The following is a 19,379-nucleotide window of genomic DNA, read 5'->3' as shown; positions in this document are numbered from 1 at the left end:
CCCTTTGTAAATTACTTTTATTCAGGGGCAAGTCCTATGGTCTGCTAGGACGGAAAAATCCCCAAAGGCAAAGCGGGAACTCAAAGTACACAGGATCTTCTCTGACAGTCAATGCTGTCACTTTGTTCTCTCTTCCCTCCTCAGCCTCCAACAATCTTGACGAACCCAGAGTAGCCATTAGAAAGGGCTAACAACTAAAAACACTCTGATCAGGATGGCCCAGGCTAGTCAAATCTCAGAAGCTAAACAGGGTCAAGCCCTGGTTAGTACTTGGATGGGAGACTACCAAGGAATGGCAGGGTCGTTCAGAGGCAGGCAACGGCAAACTCCACTAGTCTGTTTCCTTGAAAACCCTACTGCGTTGTCTTATGTCAGTTGCAACTTGGCAGCATTCTACACACACAACAAAAAAACAACACACACACACATTAAGTCTATAAACAGAAAACTAACATACATTTCCTTGAAACCATGGTAGTTTATTCCATCTTGTCATCCTACACAACAAACACAACACAACTAGAAGATGCTACAAAGTCATACAAAAATCAAGCTTTATAGTAATGACTGTACAGCAGGTTGCAAATCGCTCACCTTTTACGATCTGAATTTAACCACTCCCTCACCTTGGTCTGTTTGAAAACCAGACCTTGAGAATTTGTCTGCCAATCCGATACATATTTTCTCAACAAAATGTTTAAAAAACTGAAGAATTTACATCGACGCTGAAGGAACAAGGGGTGAAATATGGACCGAAACCATTTGGCTAAGGAAGGGAAGATTTTTGAGACACCGAGTTTCTTGGATGACTGAAACAGGTTTGAACGCATAACCTATTGCAAGTAGTTCAGGAGGACCACAATCTCTGTCAACTCCCTGGGCCAAATCATGAATGGGTATACATTCACAGAGTTAACAGCAAAAAATAGTTGGCACCAAATATCCCCACTGGAGAGGGAGGGAGGAGAAAATAAAAAGAGTCTGTGTCTAAATAAGTCAGGAGGGGTGAGAGGGAAAGGGACACTTCCGCACTCTGAAATGGTCCATCAGAAATACCAGCCTTGCTCATTTGTCATTTCCCAATGGCAACAATTCCAGCTTTAATTGTTCTGTGGGGAAATTGTAAGCTCTATGAGTTTCAAGGGGGGCAGATTGCAACAACAGGACCCGGGACCATCAGAACCAAACCCAGCTTTTAAAAGAACCTTGACGCAAATTAATCTCCCTCCCTGGGGCCCTCCAGTCAGTCTCCCCATAACTGGTTCTCAAGCTTCTTTTTTGTTTCATTCCCACTCCTTTCTTTTTCAAAATGTACATTTTTAATCATTATAGGATTTTAGCTTTTAAAAAAGCAACAACTAGAATCTGCCAAGTCTTGGGTTTTATCGAGAAGAGTTGGAACTGGAGCGACTCCGGTGGCGCCTTCGGCCGGGTGACCTTGATCTGGACCTCCTGCGAACAGGGGATCTGCGCCGGGGAGATCTGGATCTGCAGGAAAACGTTAGGAAGAAGAGCACAGTTTCGTTAAGAGAAGGGAGAGTTCCTTGCGATCGTTTACACGTTACCTAGTTCCTTGTCATTTAGGAGGACCAAAAGCAGTTTTTAATCTTCTAAGGGATGGCAATATTTTGCTGACCTTACAAGGTGCCTCTCTTCATGACTGTGAACAGAACAATGAGATGAATCCTGCTGACCTGTTCCACTAATGGCAGCATTTTTCTCTGACAAAGCCTCTAGTGACAGATACGGGTGAGAAGGAAGGAAGTGTCCACCTGCTGCTCCCAAAGAGGCTTCCCGGCAGCACAGGGAAGCATGAAATGTTAAAAAGTCTCCCTGCCACCAGGAAGCCCCCACTGGGCTTAACAGACTTATGTCATCTATTTGGCACTGGCACAATGGGGGCAATGGCCAAGAGGGAGCTGACATTGTGTTGGCTCCTCCCCAGCCACGCCCCTGCTACACCAGTGGTGGCTGCAGGAGAGTAGGGATGCTAGTGCCATGGCTGCCACATACTGGCGAATTTGTCCCTTTGCCAGGGCAAGTGCTCCAGGGAGGGCAAATCCACTGGCGTGGCCCCACACCCATTCTCACAGGCAGCACCATTTGTGAAACAAAATCCGTGGGATCCAACCCTTTTAAAAAGTTGCAAGCTCCTTTGTAGCAAGTAAGATGCTAAGACTTTCCGGATCGACTGGTTCCAAGAAGCGGAACTCTGCGACTTACAGAAGGTGAATTGGATCCAGAGATTCAAACTTTGGATAGGCACAGAACATTGCAGAACCAGCAACTGCAAACAGTTAACAGCCCTGCTCTGCTGACACAGCCACTGAAGACAACTTACCTTCGTCTCATTCGAGGTGGTGACCGACGCCACATGGGCGGTGGCGGCAGCATCCTCCTGGGTGGGGAGAAACGCCTGGGCGGTAGCCTAGGCCGAGGAGCCAAGACCCCTGTTGCAGTGATCTCCTGACCGTCAATCTGCCCTGTGAAACATCACAAAGTCAGATCACATGAATGTTTTTAGCACCAGAAATCCAGACCCGGCACTTTTGCAAAGAGAAAGACCACACAGTCTTTGTGGAGGAAAGGCATACAACAAAGGGGAACTGAGGGGCTTGGGAACTGCTGAAGCTCCACAGGTCACGGGAGGCAGTTCCACAGGTCATGGGAGGAACCAGAAGTTACTGGGGCGGGAGGGAAGAGAAGGAACACGCTCCAGAGTAGTAAAAGTTTCTCCATCACACGCTGCCACATTCCAAGTTTGGTGAACGTTTCCAAGACTAAGATTAGTTTAATTAAAAATGACTACCGACTTGATCCAAGTTTTTCAGATACGTGACTATAAATAAAGGACAATCTATGCCCACAGTCCGCATGAGCCTTGGTCTACAGTGGGCCAGCCTTTCGCACATTTTTAGGTGAAACAACCCAACTGATCAACACCTCCCCAGCATATCCAGGATAGCTGCCGCCTCACTTTTCAAGAACGGTGTGATTCCAAATGCCAAATTCTTCAGAGAACACTGGGGACTATGCTTCAATCATATACATGTTTAGCGGTTGCACGGTGGCTGATACATACCCCCATCCATGTGTTTCAAGGCCTTCTCGGCATCATCTGAATTCTCAAACTCTACATATGCGTAACCCTTGGAAAGGTGTGGATTGAGCCTGTCAAACGGCATGTCGATCATTTTGATTTTCCCGTAAGTGGAAAATATTTCATTGATGTGATCCTGTGGGAGGAAGAATTCATCTTAAGGGCCATGGCAACACAACAGACACGTTGGCCTGGATCTGAACTACAGTCAAATCCATGGAAATCCTTCAGCCAGTGTTTGACTCCCTCGATTACCCCAGCTTTACTATGACACTCTAGTATTTCCTGAGAGTTTGTTTGCTTTACAAGCATTATGTCTCGCTTCATATTCAATATGAGCGTCAAGATCTCCACTGCCTTTCTTGAGCGCTGAAAGCAGCAGGCTATCACCTTGGTCACGTTTCTGGTGAGCCTCCCAACATGCACTTTGGTCGGTTTTGGTGAAGGGCTCCTCCTCTTCCGTTCCTTTTCATCTCTTTTGGGTGGCTTTGACCTGGTTAAAAATGTTTTAAGGTAGTCATACCTTTCTCTTTAAAGATTACAAAAAAACACACGTGCAAACAACTTCACAACAAGATTGCTGATTAATCTTCAAGGTAAAAAAGGTGACTACCAGAAATACTTAGCACTGTTCAGTAAACTTAAGCATTTGAAACAGAAATTAATTGAGGCCGAAACTAACGATGCCACCGAAATAGGGGGTCAGCCTCCAAGCAATTCTCCCAACCAAGGAAACCCAAACTAGAACTTGGCCAAACACAAATTACATTGGCCAAGAGTAAGGCCATAAGCCTGGACAATGCTTCTCTTCCCTCAACAACGCTCATCTTGAGAAACAAACCAAAAAGGTCAGCCAAACTCACTTGGAACGGGAACGCCTCCTGTTGTCATGTCGACGTCGAGACGGGCTTGGAGAACCTGAGGAGCTGCTGGAGCTCGAGCTCCGTGAAGTACTGGAGCTCCCTGAACGGCTCGATGCTGAGGAGGAGCTGGAACCACTGCTGGAGCCGGTGCTGGAGCTTGACCCTGAACTGGACGTGGAGCTAGAGCGGGATCTGGCAAAAAGAGTCAGGATGGATCACGCAAGGGAACCTGGGAATCTTCTCCCAATAACTAAGAAGAGTTTGAGTTTGGATTTATACCCCCACCACCACCCTTTCTGTCCTGTAAGGAGACTCAGAGGCCTGTTCCACACATGCAGAATAATGCACTTTCAATCCACTTTCACAATTGTTTCCTGCACAGCTCCAAAGTGCATTGAAAGTGGGTGGAAGTGCATTATTCTGCATGTGCGGAAGGAGCCAAAGAGGCTTACAAATTCCTTTCCCTTCCTCCCTCCACAACAGACACCTTGTGAGGTAGGTGGAGCTGTGAGAGTTCTGAGAGAAATATGATTGGCCCAAAGTCACCCAGCAGGAATGTAGGAGTGGGGAAACAAATCCGGTTCACCAGACAAGAGTCCACCGCTCATGTGAAGGAGTGGAAAATCAAACCCGGTTCTCCAGATTAGGGTCCACCACTCTTAACCACCACACTACACTGGTCTAACAAGAACTTGCTATGGATATTTCATTTTCAAACTGTTGCCAGTCTGCCTCACCCCCCAGGTTCAGAGAAACTGCTCTGTGTGCACAGTGTATGCAAGTCCCACGCAAATTCTCAACGTCTTGTTTTGATCAGGAAAGAGGTATCAGAGCCAAAGTCCTGGCAGTTTTGCTTCCACCAATGCAAGAAATGAGTTGGGGGGAAAAACCCCAGCGCAGCTCACCTGGTAGTACTGCTGCCACTAGAGGCACTGCGCCTCTTTCGGGTTTTGTCCCTCCCACGGTCCTTTTCACCGGATTCCTTGGTGGCTGGTTTGTCCTTAGATCTGTCCTTGGATTTTTCTTCAGTCCGGTCTTTACGCTTGCTGGGAGAGGGAGCCCTTGAAAGAATGGGAGTGCAAAAACTCAGCAGCTGCCTTTCCCGGTCACAAACACGCCAAAGAAGCCTGTCTCGACAGGGAATGCCACACAGAAATTCCCAGCATTTCCACTGGGAAGCAGCTTCACAAAATAAAGCCAATGGAGGGAGGGGCATTGAAGTTATGACAAGGGGGGAGGGGAGATGCACTGCTAATTCCTCGTGCTTGCTGGGAAAGCCCTAAGAGACTGTACGGCCGCCGCCACCCCTCAGGGTCAGGGCTTTGAAAAATCAGACAATTATTACCTAGTGCTGGACTTTTTATTATTTTCTTTGATTCCTAGCAAACTCTTCTTTTTCATTCCTGACAGTTCCATTTTCCCCTTCCAAGTCCAAAATCGGCACTGCGGGGGACTCACTTATCTGAACTCTTACTTCTAACTCCTGGAGTCAGAGAAACGATCCCTAAATGGCGTGAAATGAACTCCACAGAGCAGCCTAGTGACAAGATAAAAGGATTTAGAGACAGTTAATATATATATATATAGGCAGGAAAAAAACCCACTTCTCAAGGAGGGAAAAGAGACACACACAACTGAGACATCTGTGCATGCAAAGCATCATCAGTGGCCACATGACTGTGACATCCAGCTCTCTACTTTTAAAATAGGCAGTAACTCTGTATGCAGTTTGCGCGACACATTTTTTTTTTCAGGAGAACCTGAAACGCTTTTCCAAGCGCTTTCACATAGGTGGAAATATGAGCAAAGAAAGCAGTAAAGCTCAGAGGAACTTTCTGGAGATTTCCTATGTCCTGGCTTTTGTATATCTGCTGTCCTCAAACAAGGAGCCATATTCAAATTGACTACCACAGTGGGGAGGATCCCCAAAATGTTCTCCTGTCTCCTGTATCTCTGAAGTTTTCTTTCTCAGTTTTGCTTAAGCAAGAGCTGATCAGGCAGACATCAGCCCCGAGCTGCGGCAGAGATAAAAGTTCAAGTTGTCAAAAAGGTGAGAAGCAGGTCAAGAGCACAACCTGTCTAATAATCCCTATTTGCGCTCACTCACTTGCTCGTCTTTGGGCTTCTTAGAAAGAGGAAGATAAATTAATTGGGATTCTCGCAATTTTGCCACACTGCAAGTCCAGGTAAAGGTGCACCTTTGGGACTTCAAATGATGCTACTTCCATTTCATAACCAGAAGAATCCAGCAATTGTACCGGTCAGATTCCCTGATCTTGGAGCGTGAAAAGATTATCCTACGGTAGAACACTGAGTGGGTTACCCTACATAAGCAACAGTCAACCCACATGGGATGAATGGGCAGTAGGTCCAGAATTTTCCCTACAACTGGAATAATGGCTCAGCCAGCTGGTCTAATGCAAAAGGACTCAGGAATCATGGTGAGTACATTTTCCTGTGTAAACATATGCAAGCAACTCTCCAGTAACCAACTTGTGGAAACCTTGGGAAATGTCTGAAAAAGCCAAGCATTTGATCTTCGTGCTCCAGTTCCTGTGGGCGACTACACGCCAGTTAAATTCGTACAACCCAGCAACCAGAGTGGTCCTGATAAGCATACTACAGGCAGTTAAGATATCAGGCCTGCTGCTTAACCACTGGGGATGGAAACACATAACATTATTCTACTGACCAATTTGATGCTGACCCATTGATATATAATTTCCCAGGAGGAAATATATTGGAATTCCAATGCACTTACTTATGAGCACACATAAACAGCACCAGCTTGAGACCAACATGCTCGTGTTTCTGATATCCAAACTGCCACATCACATTAGGGTTTTTTCCCTCTCTCATAGAAACTTGCAGAGAGCTCAGAAAGAGCACCCATTATTATTTAGGATCGATGTTGACTAATTCAGCTTATTTATTTAATGTGAGATTTTAATGGTGGTATTTACGGGTGAGATTTACGGGTGAGATTTTAATGGTGGTATTTTGCTCATTTTAAAACGATTCTTGTTTTAGCTATCTAGGAGCTGCCTTGAGTTATGCAGGATAGAAAGGCAACTAATAAAGGTTCTACGTAAACAAATGGCTTGCAAGGGAAGGGGAGGGAGGGGTGGCATGCAAGGGAGGGGAGGGAGGGGACCCGGTATCTGGACATGGTCCACCCACCCTAACAGAGGGAGGGGTGGCATGCAAGGGGAGGGAGGGGTGGCATGCAAGGGAGGGGAGGGAGGGGACCCGGTATCTGGACATGGTCCACCCACCCTAACAGAGGGAGGGGTGGCATGCAAGGGGAGGGGAGGGAGGGGTGGCATGCAAGGGAGGGGAGGGAGGGGGAGGGCAGAAATCATATTTCCTGGAAGAATCAAGCTGGCTACTACTGGCTACCAGTTGGATGATTTTAGCAAGGCTCCTTTTTACATTTTTCTTTTGGACAGGAACCTGGTCCTTTCCTTTGACACCCAGATCCGAGGTCGCAAATTGGCTACAGTGTGACTGCATTTTCAGCATGTATAGTGCAACAGATTTAGTGTAACAACCAAGCAGCGGAGCTGACAGTCCACAACTCTCCAGTTCAACCCTCAACTTTCAGAGGACGTCACCTTGACCTTAGGCAAGCCCCTTCCCACTTGCAATACATAGAGAACCGCCCTAGTCTACCTTATAGGGCATAATCACATCCTATAGATCGAACACTGTATGTTATCTTGTTTGTGCGAATATAAACAAACACATGAACAGGGTGTGTGTTAATGTAATGTTTCCAGCTAAGGATTGGCTCCTGAAACGACTCCTTCCAGAGTACCATATAAATAATGTTTTAGGAAGCTGTAAGTCTGTTGGACGACCTCACCTTCTCCCAAATATCTTTTATTTATACTCCTATTTTAAGCAGGCATATTTGGTGAAGCAGCAAATTGAGGAGTGGCTTCACGTGCAACCACAAAGATTTTCCCCAACACCTTTTATTTATACCTGTATTTCATACTGGAGTGAGCCACTTCAAAAGCCAAGAAGCAGGTTGTAACACACACGAAATCATGACACTAAATAGCAGTTTTGTAGCTTGTGCACGGTGCTGTATCAATTTTTGTTGGTCCCAACAACACCCATTACCTGCTTTCTACATTCAATCATATGCTTTATATAAGTATACAGATTGATACATACCCACATTACAGAGAGAGAAACATACATATGTAGACATGAATGAAACTGCAGATATATATATTTTAAAAAATATGCTCATCCCCAAGCCGAAACACACTAAATCATGACACAAAGTAGCAATTTTGCAGCTCGTGCACAGTGCTGAATCAATTTTTGTTGGTCCTAACAAAAGGCATTTCCTGGCTTCTACATTCAATCATATACTTTATGTATGTCAATCATATACTTTACCAGTGAATGTTTATCTATAGATGGATACACACCCACATTACAGAGAAACACACATAGACATGAATGAAACTGCAGATACAATTTGTTAAAAATATGCTCACCCCGATGCTGACACACATTAAATCTTATAACTTGCTTTGCCAATATATAATTATATTGCTAACATATCATACTAGCCCCTAACCTCAAACATTTTTTGCTATAACTATAAAACTAAAATATCCAAAAGGCAAACTCAGCTCTGGGTTATAACCAGAAACCCACATGGGGCATCTCTGCAAAATACCGGCAGAGAAAGTGGGCTTATATGAAACCTTCGTTTCCTAAAGGGGATCCCTAATAGGGAGGGGGCGCGACCCCCATTCTCCAGGGGCCTGCCTTCTCCCACTACAGGAGGAGGCGGGACCAGCGGGATCTCTCCCGTCAATCACACACACTCGGTCTCCCCTCAGGGCTCTGTCCAGGCCAACTCCCCATCCGGGCCGCCCTGACGCGCTCCCGCCGCCCCCGCCGCTCCCCATAAGCGCCCCCTCGGCTGCACGGGGGTCCCCCGCCCATACTCCGCCGCTCTCGTCGCCCCCGTCGGCCCGCCTGGCCCCGGATGGCGACGGATTCCCGCCGCTTCCTCCACTCACATCCTCAGCCACCATCCCGTCGCGCTCGTTGTGACGCGACCGGCGTTAGAGCGCCAAGGACCCGCCACGCGGCGCGCTCTGATGATGTCACAAGAAGGAAGGCGTCTTTACACTAGGAAGTAGGAAGCGTGCGTTTTGGTCAATTGAGACTGCTTTTATAGGGGACGGAGGAGCCCTTTTATGAGCCACAGTGCAAGATTGTGGGTCTGTTCACAAATTGCACGCAGAGGGGGGTCCAACTCTGGCCCTCCAGATGTTCATGGACTAATTCCCATCCATTGGCTTTCTTGCAGGGACTGATGGGTAACGTAGTCCATGAACATCTGGAAGTCCAGAGTTGCACCTCCCCTGAGTTATTACAGTGGTTTAAATACGTGCACTGGATGAATCTCATGTTGTAGTCATATTTACAACTGAATCAGAGAGCGTGATACAAATCCCGCGTTTCTCCAGATAGTCACTAGGTCTTGAGTTGGGAAATACCTGGAGATGTTGGTGGTAGCATATGGGGAATGTGGGTTTCAGGAGGGGAGAGGCTTTATCAGGGTATAATGCCATGGAGTCTGCTCTCTGAAACTACCATTTTCTCCAGGGAAACTGATCTCTGTAGTGATTCTGAGACAACTCCAGCCACCGCCTGGAGTTTGGTAACCCTTGCTACTGGTCCCTGGTTTCAATAACAAAATCAATGCATAACAGGGTTGGAGCTTCCATCTCTGCTGCAGTCCCCCAACAGTGCACCATTATGGACAGTTAATGCAGGCTAGGTCCAATGAACTCAAGAGATTTGAACGGTGTCTAGTAAGATAGCTTAGCGCTACCAGTGGACAGCATTCTGAAAACAAACCCTTTTCCCAGAAATAAAGCGTGTATACAGCCTGATGAAATGGGCCATAAAAACCTATCTTAGATATAATTTAGGTGCTGCATCTTCTGGTCTTCAGAAAATGGGCTACAACCGTTCTCTTTTGACAGGCCTTCGTGTGAAGCTTATTATAGATTCTACTGAAATTATAAGTTGGGGATTGCCTGGAAATCCCCCAGAGTTATATTTGATCCCCAGACTACAGAAATCCGTTCTCCCGAAGAAAATGGCTGCTTTGGAGGGTGGATTCGGTGGCATTATACCCAGCTGAGATCCTCCCCTCCCCAAACCCTGTTCTCTCCTGACCCCATTCCTAAATCTCCACTAATTTCCCATCCCAAACTGTTGCTCGGCCTCTCCTTTCTTCTCCACCGACAGGGTTAAAACTGGGCTCCTCCCCTCCTAAATACACAACTCTTCTTCCCGGCAGCCTCTGCTTCCTGGCTTTCTCCCAGTCGAACAAAGAAGTCAGTGGCTGGTTTTTTGTTTGTTTTTTTGGGAACAGCTGCTGAAGTCTCCCAGCATCAAGTGCGTGGAAAGTTGGGGAGCCCCAGGAGTGTGTTGGCGGACTCCCCTCCAAGCCAATCAGGCAGGCAGCAGCTGGAGAAGTCGCAGGATCTTGGTTAAGCTTTACAGGAGGAAACAGCTAAACCCACCAGGCACAGGACTCGGGCGGAAGGGTAGGTTCGTTCGCATCGCGCTGGTCCTGCAGCATAAAACTGGACAGCACTACATTGACCCCAAGTTACCAATCTGAGCATGCCCGTGCTCGAGTCTCGCATGATCTCTTGTGAAGGTAACTTTCGGACCTGTTTGTTGCCAGCACCTGTTTCTGGAACGTCAAGTGCACTGGGGAATGAAGTTGCGTGGGCACGTAAACGTTCCAGCTTTGGGGAGATGCCGAATACAACCAATTGGGCCAAGGGTTTTCTCCTGATCAGTTATTCTGAAACTTTTGAGACAAGCTGTGACGTCTCCTCATTCAGCAATAAGAGATGCTCGATGTGCGGGCTTTGTGCCTTAGGGATACTGGCCTTAAGGTAGAAGGAGCGACGGCCACTTCCCCAGTTTGGTGGATTTTAACAGGCTTAAAACCTGAGCAACTCTGCTTAGGATCACAGTGGAAATCTAAGAGGTGATTTGCTAACACAGGTCACGTGGAAGGAGGTGAATGCAGTGGGGTCTGGAGGCTGCTCTCCACCTCCTCACAATTTTGACAACTGCTGGCTTGTTATCACTTGTGTTGGTGGCTCGGGCACAATTGTTCAGCCTTTCACCCATGACCCTGGTCCCCTTTTTAGTCTGGTTTCGAATCCACTACCTTGCTGGACTATACAGTTGCAGCAAATAGTTAACAACAGGATGCTGTGCCCCTGACAAGCAGCCCGGTGCTGTAGCCAACTAAGCTTCACAGGACAGGTTTGTGTACACAACCGGAGCGTGGCTTGTTTACACAACCTGTTCCGTTGGGGGAAAAAAACGTCACTCCAACTTTGTCCTTGGAACTTGTTTACGTTGGTAAAAAAGAGGGGAAATCGTAGAATGGAAATGTAAATCACCCCCCCCCCCATAATTGTGACTCTTGCCTTGTTTTGCCCATGGTAATTACTCTCAAACCAGTCCTCATGATTTTTGAGGTCAGGCAACCGTATCTGATGGGTGGAGGTTTAGCACCTCTCTGGCTAAGGGTCTGTTGGACAGCTGCCGCTCTTCCATTTTCCACAGCAACCGACAACAAAACATTAAACAATATAAGTATCAGATACCAAGTTAAACTAACAAATAATATGGTCCATTGACACAACAGCGGCCTACACTCAACAACGATTAAACCTCGGGAAAGAAGAGCAAAAAAAATCAACCCAGGCAGAAATCAAAGGTGTTCGCTGCCTGATGGAAAATGAGCGTGTAACAGGTTTTTTTCTCAAGAGAGCATTCCAGAATCGTGGAGTCGCCATCACGATGGCTCTGTTGCATGTCGCAATTTGCCCCACACCAGAGAGCACAGGGTTGCATAGCAGAGCCTTGGAGGTTCATCTGAGAGGCGGGGCTGGTTTATACACAATGATCTGGTCCTTAAGAATAGACCTTGACTCTGCAGCATTTCCAGGCTTACCTGTGCATCCCACAATACCATCCCTAGGTGTGGGTGTAAAAAAGCATCATATTATCACACTATAAAATATATATTTGAACTGTAACCATGAACTAGGGCAGTGGTGGCGAACCTTTGGCACTCCAGATGTTATGGACTACAATTCCCATCCGCCCCGTCAACATGGCCAATTGGCCATGCTGGAAGGGACTGATGTGAATTGTAGTCCATAACATCTGGAGTGCCAAAGGTTTGCCACCATGGAACTAGGGTCTGTGGCAACCAACTCTCCAGTACTGCCTGGCACAGGGAGGAGAAACACACTGGCTGCAAAAAGGTGGTTGAATTCTCAACGCGTTCCCAAGGTGGTAACTATGTATTTTTGTTTTAACAGGTATAACGTTTTGGAACTGCAGAAGTGAACTGCGATCCATTCAAGACACACGCCACCTTTTATAATGAAGACGGAGCTGGAGGGGAGGTTCCTAAGGAGTGGCTGCGGGCCTTTGTCAAAGTAGTCTTATAAAACTACAAACAGGCATCAGCTTAACAAAGACGGGAACCTGAATTCAAAGGCTAGGTGTTGCGATACTATATAGTGGGCATGAGGACCTAGCTATAAGAGGCAGGACAGATTCCCATTCCTTCTAGAATATTCTGCTTCCTCGCGTCATGATTGTCTCGCTCCTCTGATGGGAGACAGCTTGGCTTTAAAGATGAAGCTGCTCTTGCAGAATAAAGAAGAAGAAAACTGGCCCGAACCATATTCTTTGGTAGTTTAGTGGTTTCTTGGTGGTGGGAGTTGCCATCAAGACACAGCTAACTTACAGTGATCTGTAGGGCCTTCAAGGCAGGAGAAACACAGCGGTGGTTTGCCATTGGCTGCCTCTGCGTCTCAACTCTGGACTTCCTCGGAGGGCTGACCTGGCTTAGCTTCCAAGATCTGATGAGATTAGACTAGGCTGGGTCATTCAGATCAGGGTGGCAGTTTTCTTGCTGGAGAAAATTCTCTGGAGATGTTTAAAGAACACTGAGTTTCTGTTTTCTCTGTCATAAAGGAAGCACAGAAAATCATCTGTTGCTAACAGTGTTTTACTACACTATCCTTCTCATTCATGTCCACAGTCGTTCACAGAAAAGGCACCAACCAGCTCAGTGCTGGAGATCTCTCTGGGCTTCTGACCAGCCTTAATGTCCAGGATGGCTGTGTTAAGCCCACCACTGCAACAGTGACCCCTGAGTGGTAGTTCCTAGACCCTAGAAGCTACAGCAGTTACACTGCTGACGTTGTTTTGCGCCTCAGGCAACGTCTGTCCATTCCTGTGTCCCATGTGTTGCAGGGGCACCCTGCCTGGCTGGCTTGCATTGAAAAAGCTTGGAAACATCTGGGACGTAGCTGCAGCTCAGTAGACTGAAACAGCAGGCAGGGCTCTTCAGGTTGTGTCAGGAGTCGTCATGGGGCGCTTAGATGACCATGCCAAGAAGCGGATTGTGGAGCTGCGCAAAGCTGGGTTGAGTTTCCGCAAGATCAAGAAGGTCCTGGAGCTGGACAATATCCGGGTTACCCCGCAAGCCATCTACTTGTTCCTCAAGAGGAAGAACGTGGAGCCCTCCCAGCTCCCGGCGAGCTCCCTTCAGCTCCCAGCTCTCGAGAAGGAGAGCAAGAGAGTGGTCACAGATCAGACTGGATGGGAGGACGACAAGCTTTGGAACTTGCTGCAGGAGAACGGAGGTGGGCAGAAGCAGCAACGGGAGCCCGGGGTGCACAGGACACCGTGCCCCACTCTAGGAGCCAGCATGAGTTGCGCGGGCCTGTCCTCTGACACCGACCAAAGCAGCCCCAAAATCATCCACGTGACTTCACTGAGCAAAGACATGGGGCAGCTGGCAAAGCCAAATGCCACTTGCGGGGGCCTTTCCACGGGACCACATCTAGGTCCAAGTGCTGGTAAGGCTTGCCACCAACTCTGCTTACTTACTGCTTTCCTCCCAAATCAGTGATTTGCAACATTCTCTCCTCGTTTTTGCCATCTTTCTGGGGTTGCACATCTATCCACTGGCTACATTTTTATCAGTTCCATCCTCCAAAGGCGTTCGGGCATATGGGGTTCATAGAATCATAGAGTTGGAAGAGACCCCAAGGGCCATCAAGTCCAACCCCCTGCAGTGCAGGAACACATAATCAAAGCACTCCTGACAGATGGCCATCCAGCCTCTCTAAAAACCTCCAAAGGATGAGATTCCACCCACTCCAAGGTACTGCTTTTCCACTGTTGAACAGCCCTTACTGTCAGGAAGTTTCTCCTGATGCTTAGATGGAATCTCTTTTCCTCCACCTTGAACCCATGACTAGTCCTAGTCTCTGGAGCAGCAGAAAACAAGCTTGCTCCCTCACCAACATGACACCCTTTCAAATATCTAAACATGGCTATCATGTCACCTTCCAAGCAGATTCTGCCAATGACCCCACACCATATGTCTGTACAAGGCCAGTTCTGTGTTTAAAATCTGTCAAGCCCCTAAAACAACCAGAAGAATTCCATTTTCGAAGTTTGGAAAATGAGGCTGACGGAGGTCCACTTCATGGGGTATCCTTTCTTGACAGGTCTGACCTTGAGACCACATCAGTTCTTTCTGTTTCCTCTTCTAGGCGGAAACTGTCCAGTACCGCAACAGGCCTCGGCAACCATCAGCTGCTTGACTCCTGTCACCCCTGTGGTCCCTCAGCATAATTTGAACGGCAAAGGGAAGGTATTTCTGCCTCCTGCAAGGAATCCGGCCTTCATTGTGAAGAGGAAGATCGTGGGCCGTGCCATCCACCTCCAAAAAAAGGTAGGAAGTGCGAGGCAAGCGTGGACAGCTGAGGCCTAGAGCCATACAAACAATGGATATGATCTGAGGAGAATCACACCCGCTCTGCATGCACAAGAAAATGAAGGGTGTGGGTGTGTGTCCTGCAGTGATAAAAGGCACTTCAGACCATAGCAGGATTGCTTCCCCCCCCCCCCCCCCCCCCCCGGCCCCAACACAAAATGTTCCCATGTCTCTCGCTCAAGAGAGTGTCGGCAGGAAGCAGTGTCCCCAGAACTGTATGATTTTACATGGAGTTTGGGGGAACTTGTGTGCATGGAATTTATTTTTAAGGACTTGTGTGCATGGAATTTATTTTCAGTCCCACAGAGCCCCATTTGCAGCCTGGAGTGATATCAGCTAACCCACAAGGGGAAAGCTAGAAAAGAGATTCTAAAAGGGACCCCTGCTTCCTTGCTGGGCTTCAAATACCAGAGCTTTATACTTCCCATGGGGAGTTGAGGTGGACTTTCTATCAACGGCAGCAGCTCTTTCCAGCCTTTACTGCCACCTACTGGCAGAGTGGCGTCATTACAGCCTTGAACGATTTCCTGGACCCTTTTATGGGACAAACAGGCTTCTTGTTCTGGTGGGTACACATGGTCTGTCTTGTCAAGCTTGTCCCCAGACTTCAATAAAGCAGTGAAATGTGGGTACTGTACATTGGCAAGAATTGTCGGCTGGCTTTGGGACCTTGATATGGCAAATGCAGCTCTCCAGCAAGTACTATTTCTGTTATGCGCATTAACTCTTCTCCTTTCTCAATCAGGCAAATGTTCAAAATGGGCAGACTCAATCCGGTTCTTCCCCTGCCCTGCCCTTCATGCTGAGGATGCAGCCAGCAAGTAACTCTGCCGAGCGAACCCCATTTGCCGCATCTGCACGTGTTGGCTGTGCCACGCACGTAAGTTTTGGGGCACAACTGCTCAGGTGCCAGTTGGAAGCATACAGTAGTGTAAAAATAGGACGTGGCTGGGAAAAGGGGAATGCACCTGCATGCACGGCAGGAATGCCAAACTTTCTGGCTATAGAATCATAGAGTTGGAAAGAGCCAGACAGGCTATCAGAAAAAGAAGAGTTTGGATTTATACCCCATCTTCCTCTCCTGTAAGGAGACTCAAGGTGGATTACAAGCTCCTTTCCCCTCCTCTCCCCACAACAGATGCCTGGGGAGGGAGGTGGGGCTGAGAGAGTTCCCAAGAACTGTAACTAGCCCAAGGTAACCCAGCAGGAATGGAGGAGTGCAGAAACACATCTGGTCCACCAGATAAGCCTCTGCCACTCAGGGATGGGGAATCAAACCCGGTTCTCCAGATTAGAATCATTCCTGACAAGTATTGTCGAAGGCTTTCACGGCCGGAATCACTTGGGTGCTGTGTGGTTTCCGGGCTGTATGGCCATGTTCTAGCAGCATTCTCTCCTGACGTTTCGCTTGCATCTGTGGCTGGCATCTTCAGAGGATCTGATGTTGGGAAAGCAAGCGGAGTATATATCTGTTGTAGTGTCAGGGTGGGTGGAGAAACCTTGTCTGTGAGTAACAAAGAAGGCAACCAGGTCAATAGTTGAGGGCATCTGAATAGAAGTATGAGTAACAATGAAGACTATAGCATGGGCCCTGTTTAGGTGATTCAATTCATCTTGTAGGAGGTGAGGTTCACAGATTCTGTTTGCGCGATGTACCAAAGTTTTTATGGTGCTCCTTTTTTGCCCTGGATGGTGATTGGAGTTTTTGTGTAGATATCTGTCTGTGTGCGTAGGTTTTCTGTATACTGTGTGTCCCAAATGCTGGTTTGGTTTGTGGATGACATCTGTGAACCTCACCTCCTACAAGATGAATTGAATCACCTAAACAGGGCTCTACAGGCTAATGGTTACTCTAATACAGAAATCAGAAGGGCTGCAAGACCAAGAACAAGCCACATGAACAAAGATAAAGAGCCATCTAGAGGGAAAGTGTTCTTACCATACATCAAGGGAACCACTGATCGCATAGGAAAACTGATGAAGAAGCACAACCTACAAACAATCTACAGACCCACTAAGAAAATTCAACAGATGCTATGTTCAGCAAAGAATAAGAGGGATCCTTTAGCTACTGCAGGAGTCTATCGCATACCATGCAGCTGTGGACAAGTCTACATAGGAACCACCAAACGCAGCGCACAGACACGTATCAAAGAACACGAAAGGCACTGCAGACTATTTCAGCCAGAAAAATCAGCAATAGCAGAACACATGATAAACCAACCTGGACATAGAATATTATTTGAAAAAACAGAAATTCTGGACCACTCTGAAAGCCACTACGTCAGACTACACAAAGAGGCAACTGAAATCCATAAGCACATGGACAATTTTAACAGGAAGGAAGAAACTATGAAAATGAACAGAACTTGGCTGCCAGTGTTGAAAAATACTAGAGTCAAGACAGTGTCTAACCAGCTCCACACAAACACAGGATGACCATAGACAAAAGAAACAAAGGCCAGGATACCTCTATTCAGATGCTCCCACCAGTGACCTTGCTATCTCCAGTGTTACGCCCATGCTATAGTCTTCATTGTTACTCATACTTCTATTCAGATGCCCTCAACTATTGACCTGGTTGCCTTCTTTGTTACTCACAGACAAGGTTTCTCCACCCACCCTGACACTCCAACAGATATATACTCCACTTGCTTTCCCAACATCAGATCCTCTGAAGATGCCAGCCACAGATGCAGGCGAAACGTCAGGAGAGAATGCTGCTAGAACACGGCCATACAGCCCGGAAACCACACAGCACCCAAATTCCTGACAAGTGTTTTGCTTTGCAAAACAAAAGTGACTACTTTGACTCCCAAGGGACAGTTGCAGCTGGCCTCCTTGCTGAAGATCTGCCAGACAATAGATACCAGCTGGAGTCCAGAAAACTACCAAGTCCTCTTCCAGAAAAGGGCTGGATAATTGTCATCCTGAACCGGCTGTTTCTTTCTTGGCTTTTCTTCCAGACCAAAGAGGCCAGCACTCAGACGTCCTCATCCAACCCCACCTACTCACCCACCGATCCAACCTCTCCATGGGGAGGCCAGATGGCAGCTTCCTTGGTCCCCATCCCTGCCCCCCAGTCCCTCACCGAAAAACTGGATGCGGTACATGCAGAGGTCCAAAAACTTGCACAGACGATGCAGGCGGTGCTGGAGCGGCAATGTCGGCTGGAACGCCAGCAGGAACAGCAGCAGCGGACCCAGCAGGAAGTGCTGGTGGCATTGCAGCAGCTCAGCTCCACCGTCAGCCAAGAGGCGTTGCCCGGAAACCAGCCCTGCGCGCCGTATGGTAGCCTGGTGGATCCCTCGCCTCCTCTGCTGAACTTTGGCCAGTTCAAGATGGAGCTGATCTGACCAAAGAGGAAGGAGGCAAGCGGAGAAACGCATGAAGGCAAAATCTGCTACCTGGTTTGACACAGCCTTCCTCCGGGTACCCTGTGCGGCAACCACTGGCCGATGTTGCCCGTGGGTGACACAGAACTTTCTCCCATGAGCCTGTTTGGGCACTGAGCCTTGGGCCTCAACAACCTTCGGACTTGCATCCCCAAATCTGGGATGCCAGGTAATGAGAAACAGAATGTTCCATTTCATCTAGTGCCTCGATTCTTGAAGGCACTTAATAATTAATAAATATTATGATGGTGTAGCCTCTGCTATTGCTGTGAAGCTAATGGCTGGCAGGGTGCTGACAGCATAGCCTGTGTTATGACAAATCAGGGAAGAAAAGTCAGGTTCTCAGCATTCAAACACAGATTTTCAGTAGCAAGGTCCGTAATGACCATTATTCTCATAGTATAAGAAGTGCAATGACAACTATTTTATGAGATAGATAGGTAGCCAAAGTACTTTGTATATTAACAGCTGGGTAAGGCCGGCCAGTACTATTATACCCTGCATTGAACAAGTATAGGTAACAGCCAAGAGGATTTCAATCCAGAAGTTAATTCTCAGTAGAAATGTCATGTATTTGGATTTTGAATGAACCAAAATCTGAGCCAAATAACCTTTGTTCTTTAATTTATTAAATATACTGATTGTTTTTGGTTGCTACAGTGTGTGTGTTTGTGTGTGACAACTCAGATTAATCTGACAGGAGCATCTTCCACCCAGAAGAGTTAACAGACATTTCCTCTGAATTAGATGGTCTTGATCAGACGTTTATATGAAGTGCTTCTACTTTCTGCTAATCTGTCTGCTGTCTTAATGGCCATGGGAGGGTTTGTTTTTAATTCAGAGCAAGAAGCATGGTGATCTGCTTCTTTGCGATTTTATACTGTGATACGGCACTTACCATTTTGCTTGGCCCCTGTGAAATGCAAGCAGTGACGCAAATTACAGCGGAAAATGTGTTGTTTCCTGTTGGAAGCAATAAAAGCAGCATCAAAAACAACGTAATGACGAAAACCAGCCATTGTAATCATTATAATAAAACAAAGTTTTAACTTTAAAAAAAATTGAATTGTATAACATTTTTTTCTTCATAAACCTGTTCCTAAAGGCAGACTTACTCGTAGGGAGAACATGGGATAGAA

The 19,379-nt window shown here is 47.2% G+C and overlaps 2 protein-coding genes across 4 annotated transcripts; one reads left to right on the top strand and one right to left on the bottom strand.

Annotated features, from left to right (window-relative positions):
• Window positions 1-458: 458 nt before the first annotated feature.
• Window positions 459-9,067, bottom strand: RNPS1 (RNA binding protein with serine rich domain 1). 2 transcript variants are annotated; one of them, XM_048494417.1, is made up of 8 exons: window positions 9,012-9,067; window positions 5,309-5,500; window positions 4,869-5,024; window positions 3,964-4,155; window positions 3,491-3,593; window positions 3,083-3,236; window positions 2,342-2,483; window positions 459-1,488 (listed from the first exon to the last, which is right to left on the bottom strand). In XM_048494417.1, the coding sequence occupies exons 2-8, from the start codon at window positions 5,377-5,379 to the stop codon at window positions 1,383-1,385; spliced, it is 924 nt and encodes a 307-aa protein (XP_048350374.1). In that variant the 5' UTR covers window positions 5,380-5,500; window positions 9,012-9,067; the 3' UTR covers window positions 459-1,382. The 2 variants fall into 2 exon arrangements, with proteins under 2 accessions (XP_048350374.1, XP_048350375.1); XM_048494418.1 differs by having other exon boundaries at window positions 8,937-9,048.
• A 1,244-nt stretch (window positions 9,068-10,311) lies between these two features.
• LOC125430741 lies at window positions 10,312-19,301 on the top strand. 2 transcript variants are annotated; one of them, XM_048492910.1, is made up of 5 exons: window positions 10,312-10,556; window positions 12,366-13,919; window positions 14,622-14,803; window positions 15,591-15,725; window positions 17,812-19,301. In XM_048492910.1, the coding sequence occupies exons 2-5, from the start codon at window positions 13,427-13,429 to the stop codon at window positions 18,199-18,201; spliced, it is 1,200 nt and encodes a 399-aa protein (XP_048348867.1). In that variant the 5' UTR covers window positions 10,312-10,556; window positions 12,366-13,426; the 3' UTR covers window positions 18,202-19,301. The 2 variants fall into 2 exon arrangements, with proteins under 2 accessions (XP_048348867.1, XP_048348868.1); XM_048492911.1 differs by having other exon boundaries at window positions 10,312-10,672.
• The last annotated feature ends 78 nt before the right edge of the window (window positions 19,302-19,379 follow it).

Source organism: Sphaerodactylus townsendi, linkage group LG04 (assembly GCF_021028975.2).
Source record: "Sphaerodactylus townsendi isolate TG3544 linkage group LG04, MPM_Stown_v2.3, whole genome shotgun sequence".
In the NCBI taxonomy this organism is placed as follows: Eukaryota; Metazoa; Chordata; class Lepidosauria; order Squamata; family Sphaerodactylidae; genus Sphaerodactylus; species Sphaerodactylus townsendi.
Note: the sequence above shows the minus strand (reverse complement) of the source record. Positions and strands in the feature narration are given on the sequence as shown.

Bases quoted from the DNA above. Each gene is read 5' to 3' on its own strand.
- LOC125430741 (XM_048492910.1), top strand. From the start codon at position 13,427: ATGGGGCGCTTAGATGACCATGCCAAGAAGCGGATTGTGGAGCTGCGC. The intron at 13,920-14,621 runs GTAAGGCTTGCC...TTCCTCTTCTAG, and splicing joins ACATCTAGGTCCAAGTGCTG to GCGGAAACTGTCCAGTACCG. The intron at 14,804-15,590 runs GTAGGAAGTGCG...TTTCTCAATCAG, and splicing joins CCATCCACCTCCAAAAAAAG to GCAAATGTTCAAAATGGGCA.
- RNPS1 (XM_048494417.1), bottom strand. From the start codon at position 5,379: ATGGAACTGTCAGGAATGAAAAAGAAGAGTTTGCTAGGAATCAAAGAA. The intron at 5,025-5,308 runs GTAATAATTGTC...CATTCTTTCAAG, and splicing joins AATAAAAAGTCCAGCACTAG to GGCTCCCTCTCCCAGCAAGC. The intron at 3,237-3,490 runs GTGATAGCCTGC...TTCCTCCCACAG, and splicing joins TCACCAGAAACGTGACCAAG to GATCACATCAATGAAATATT.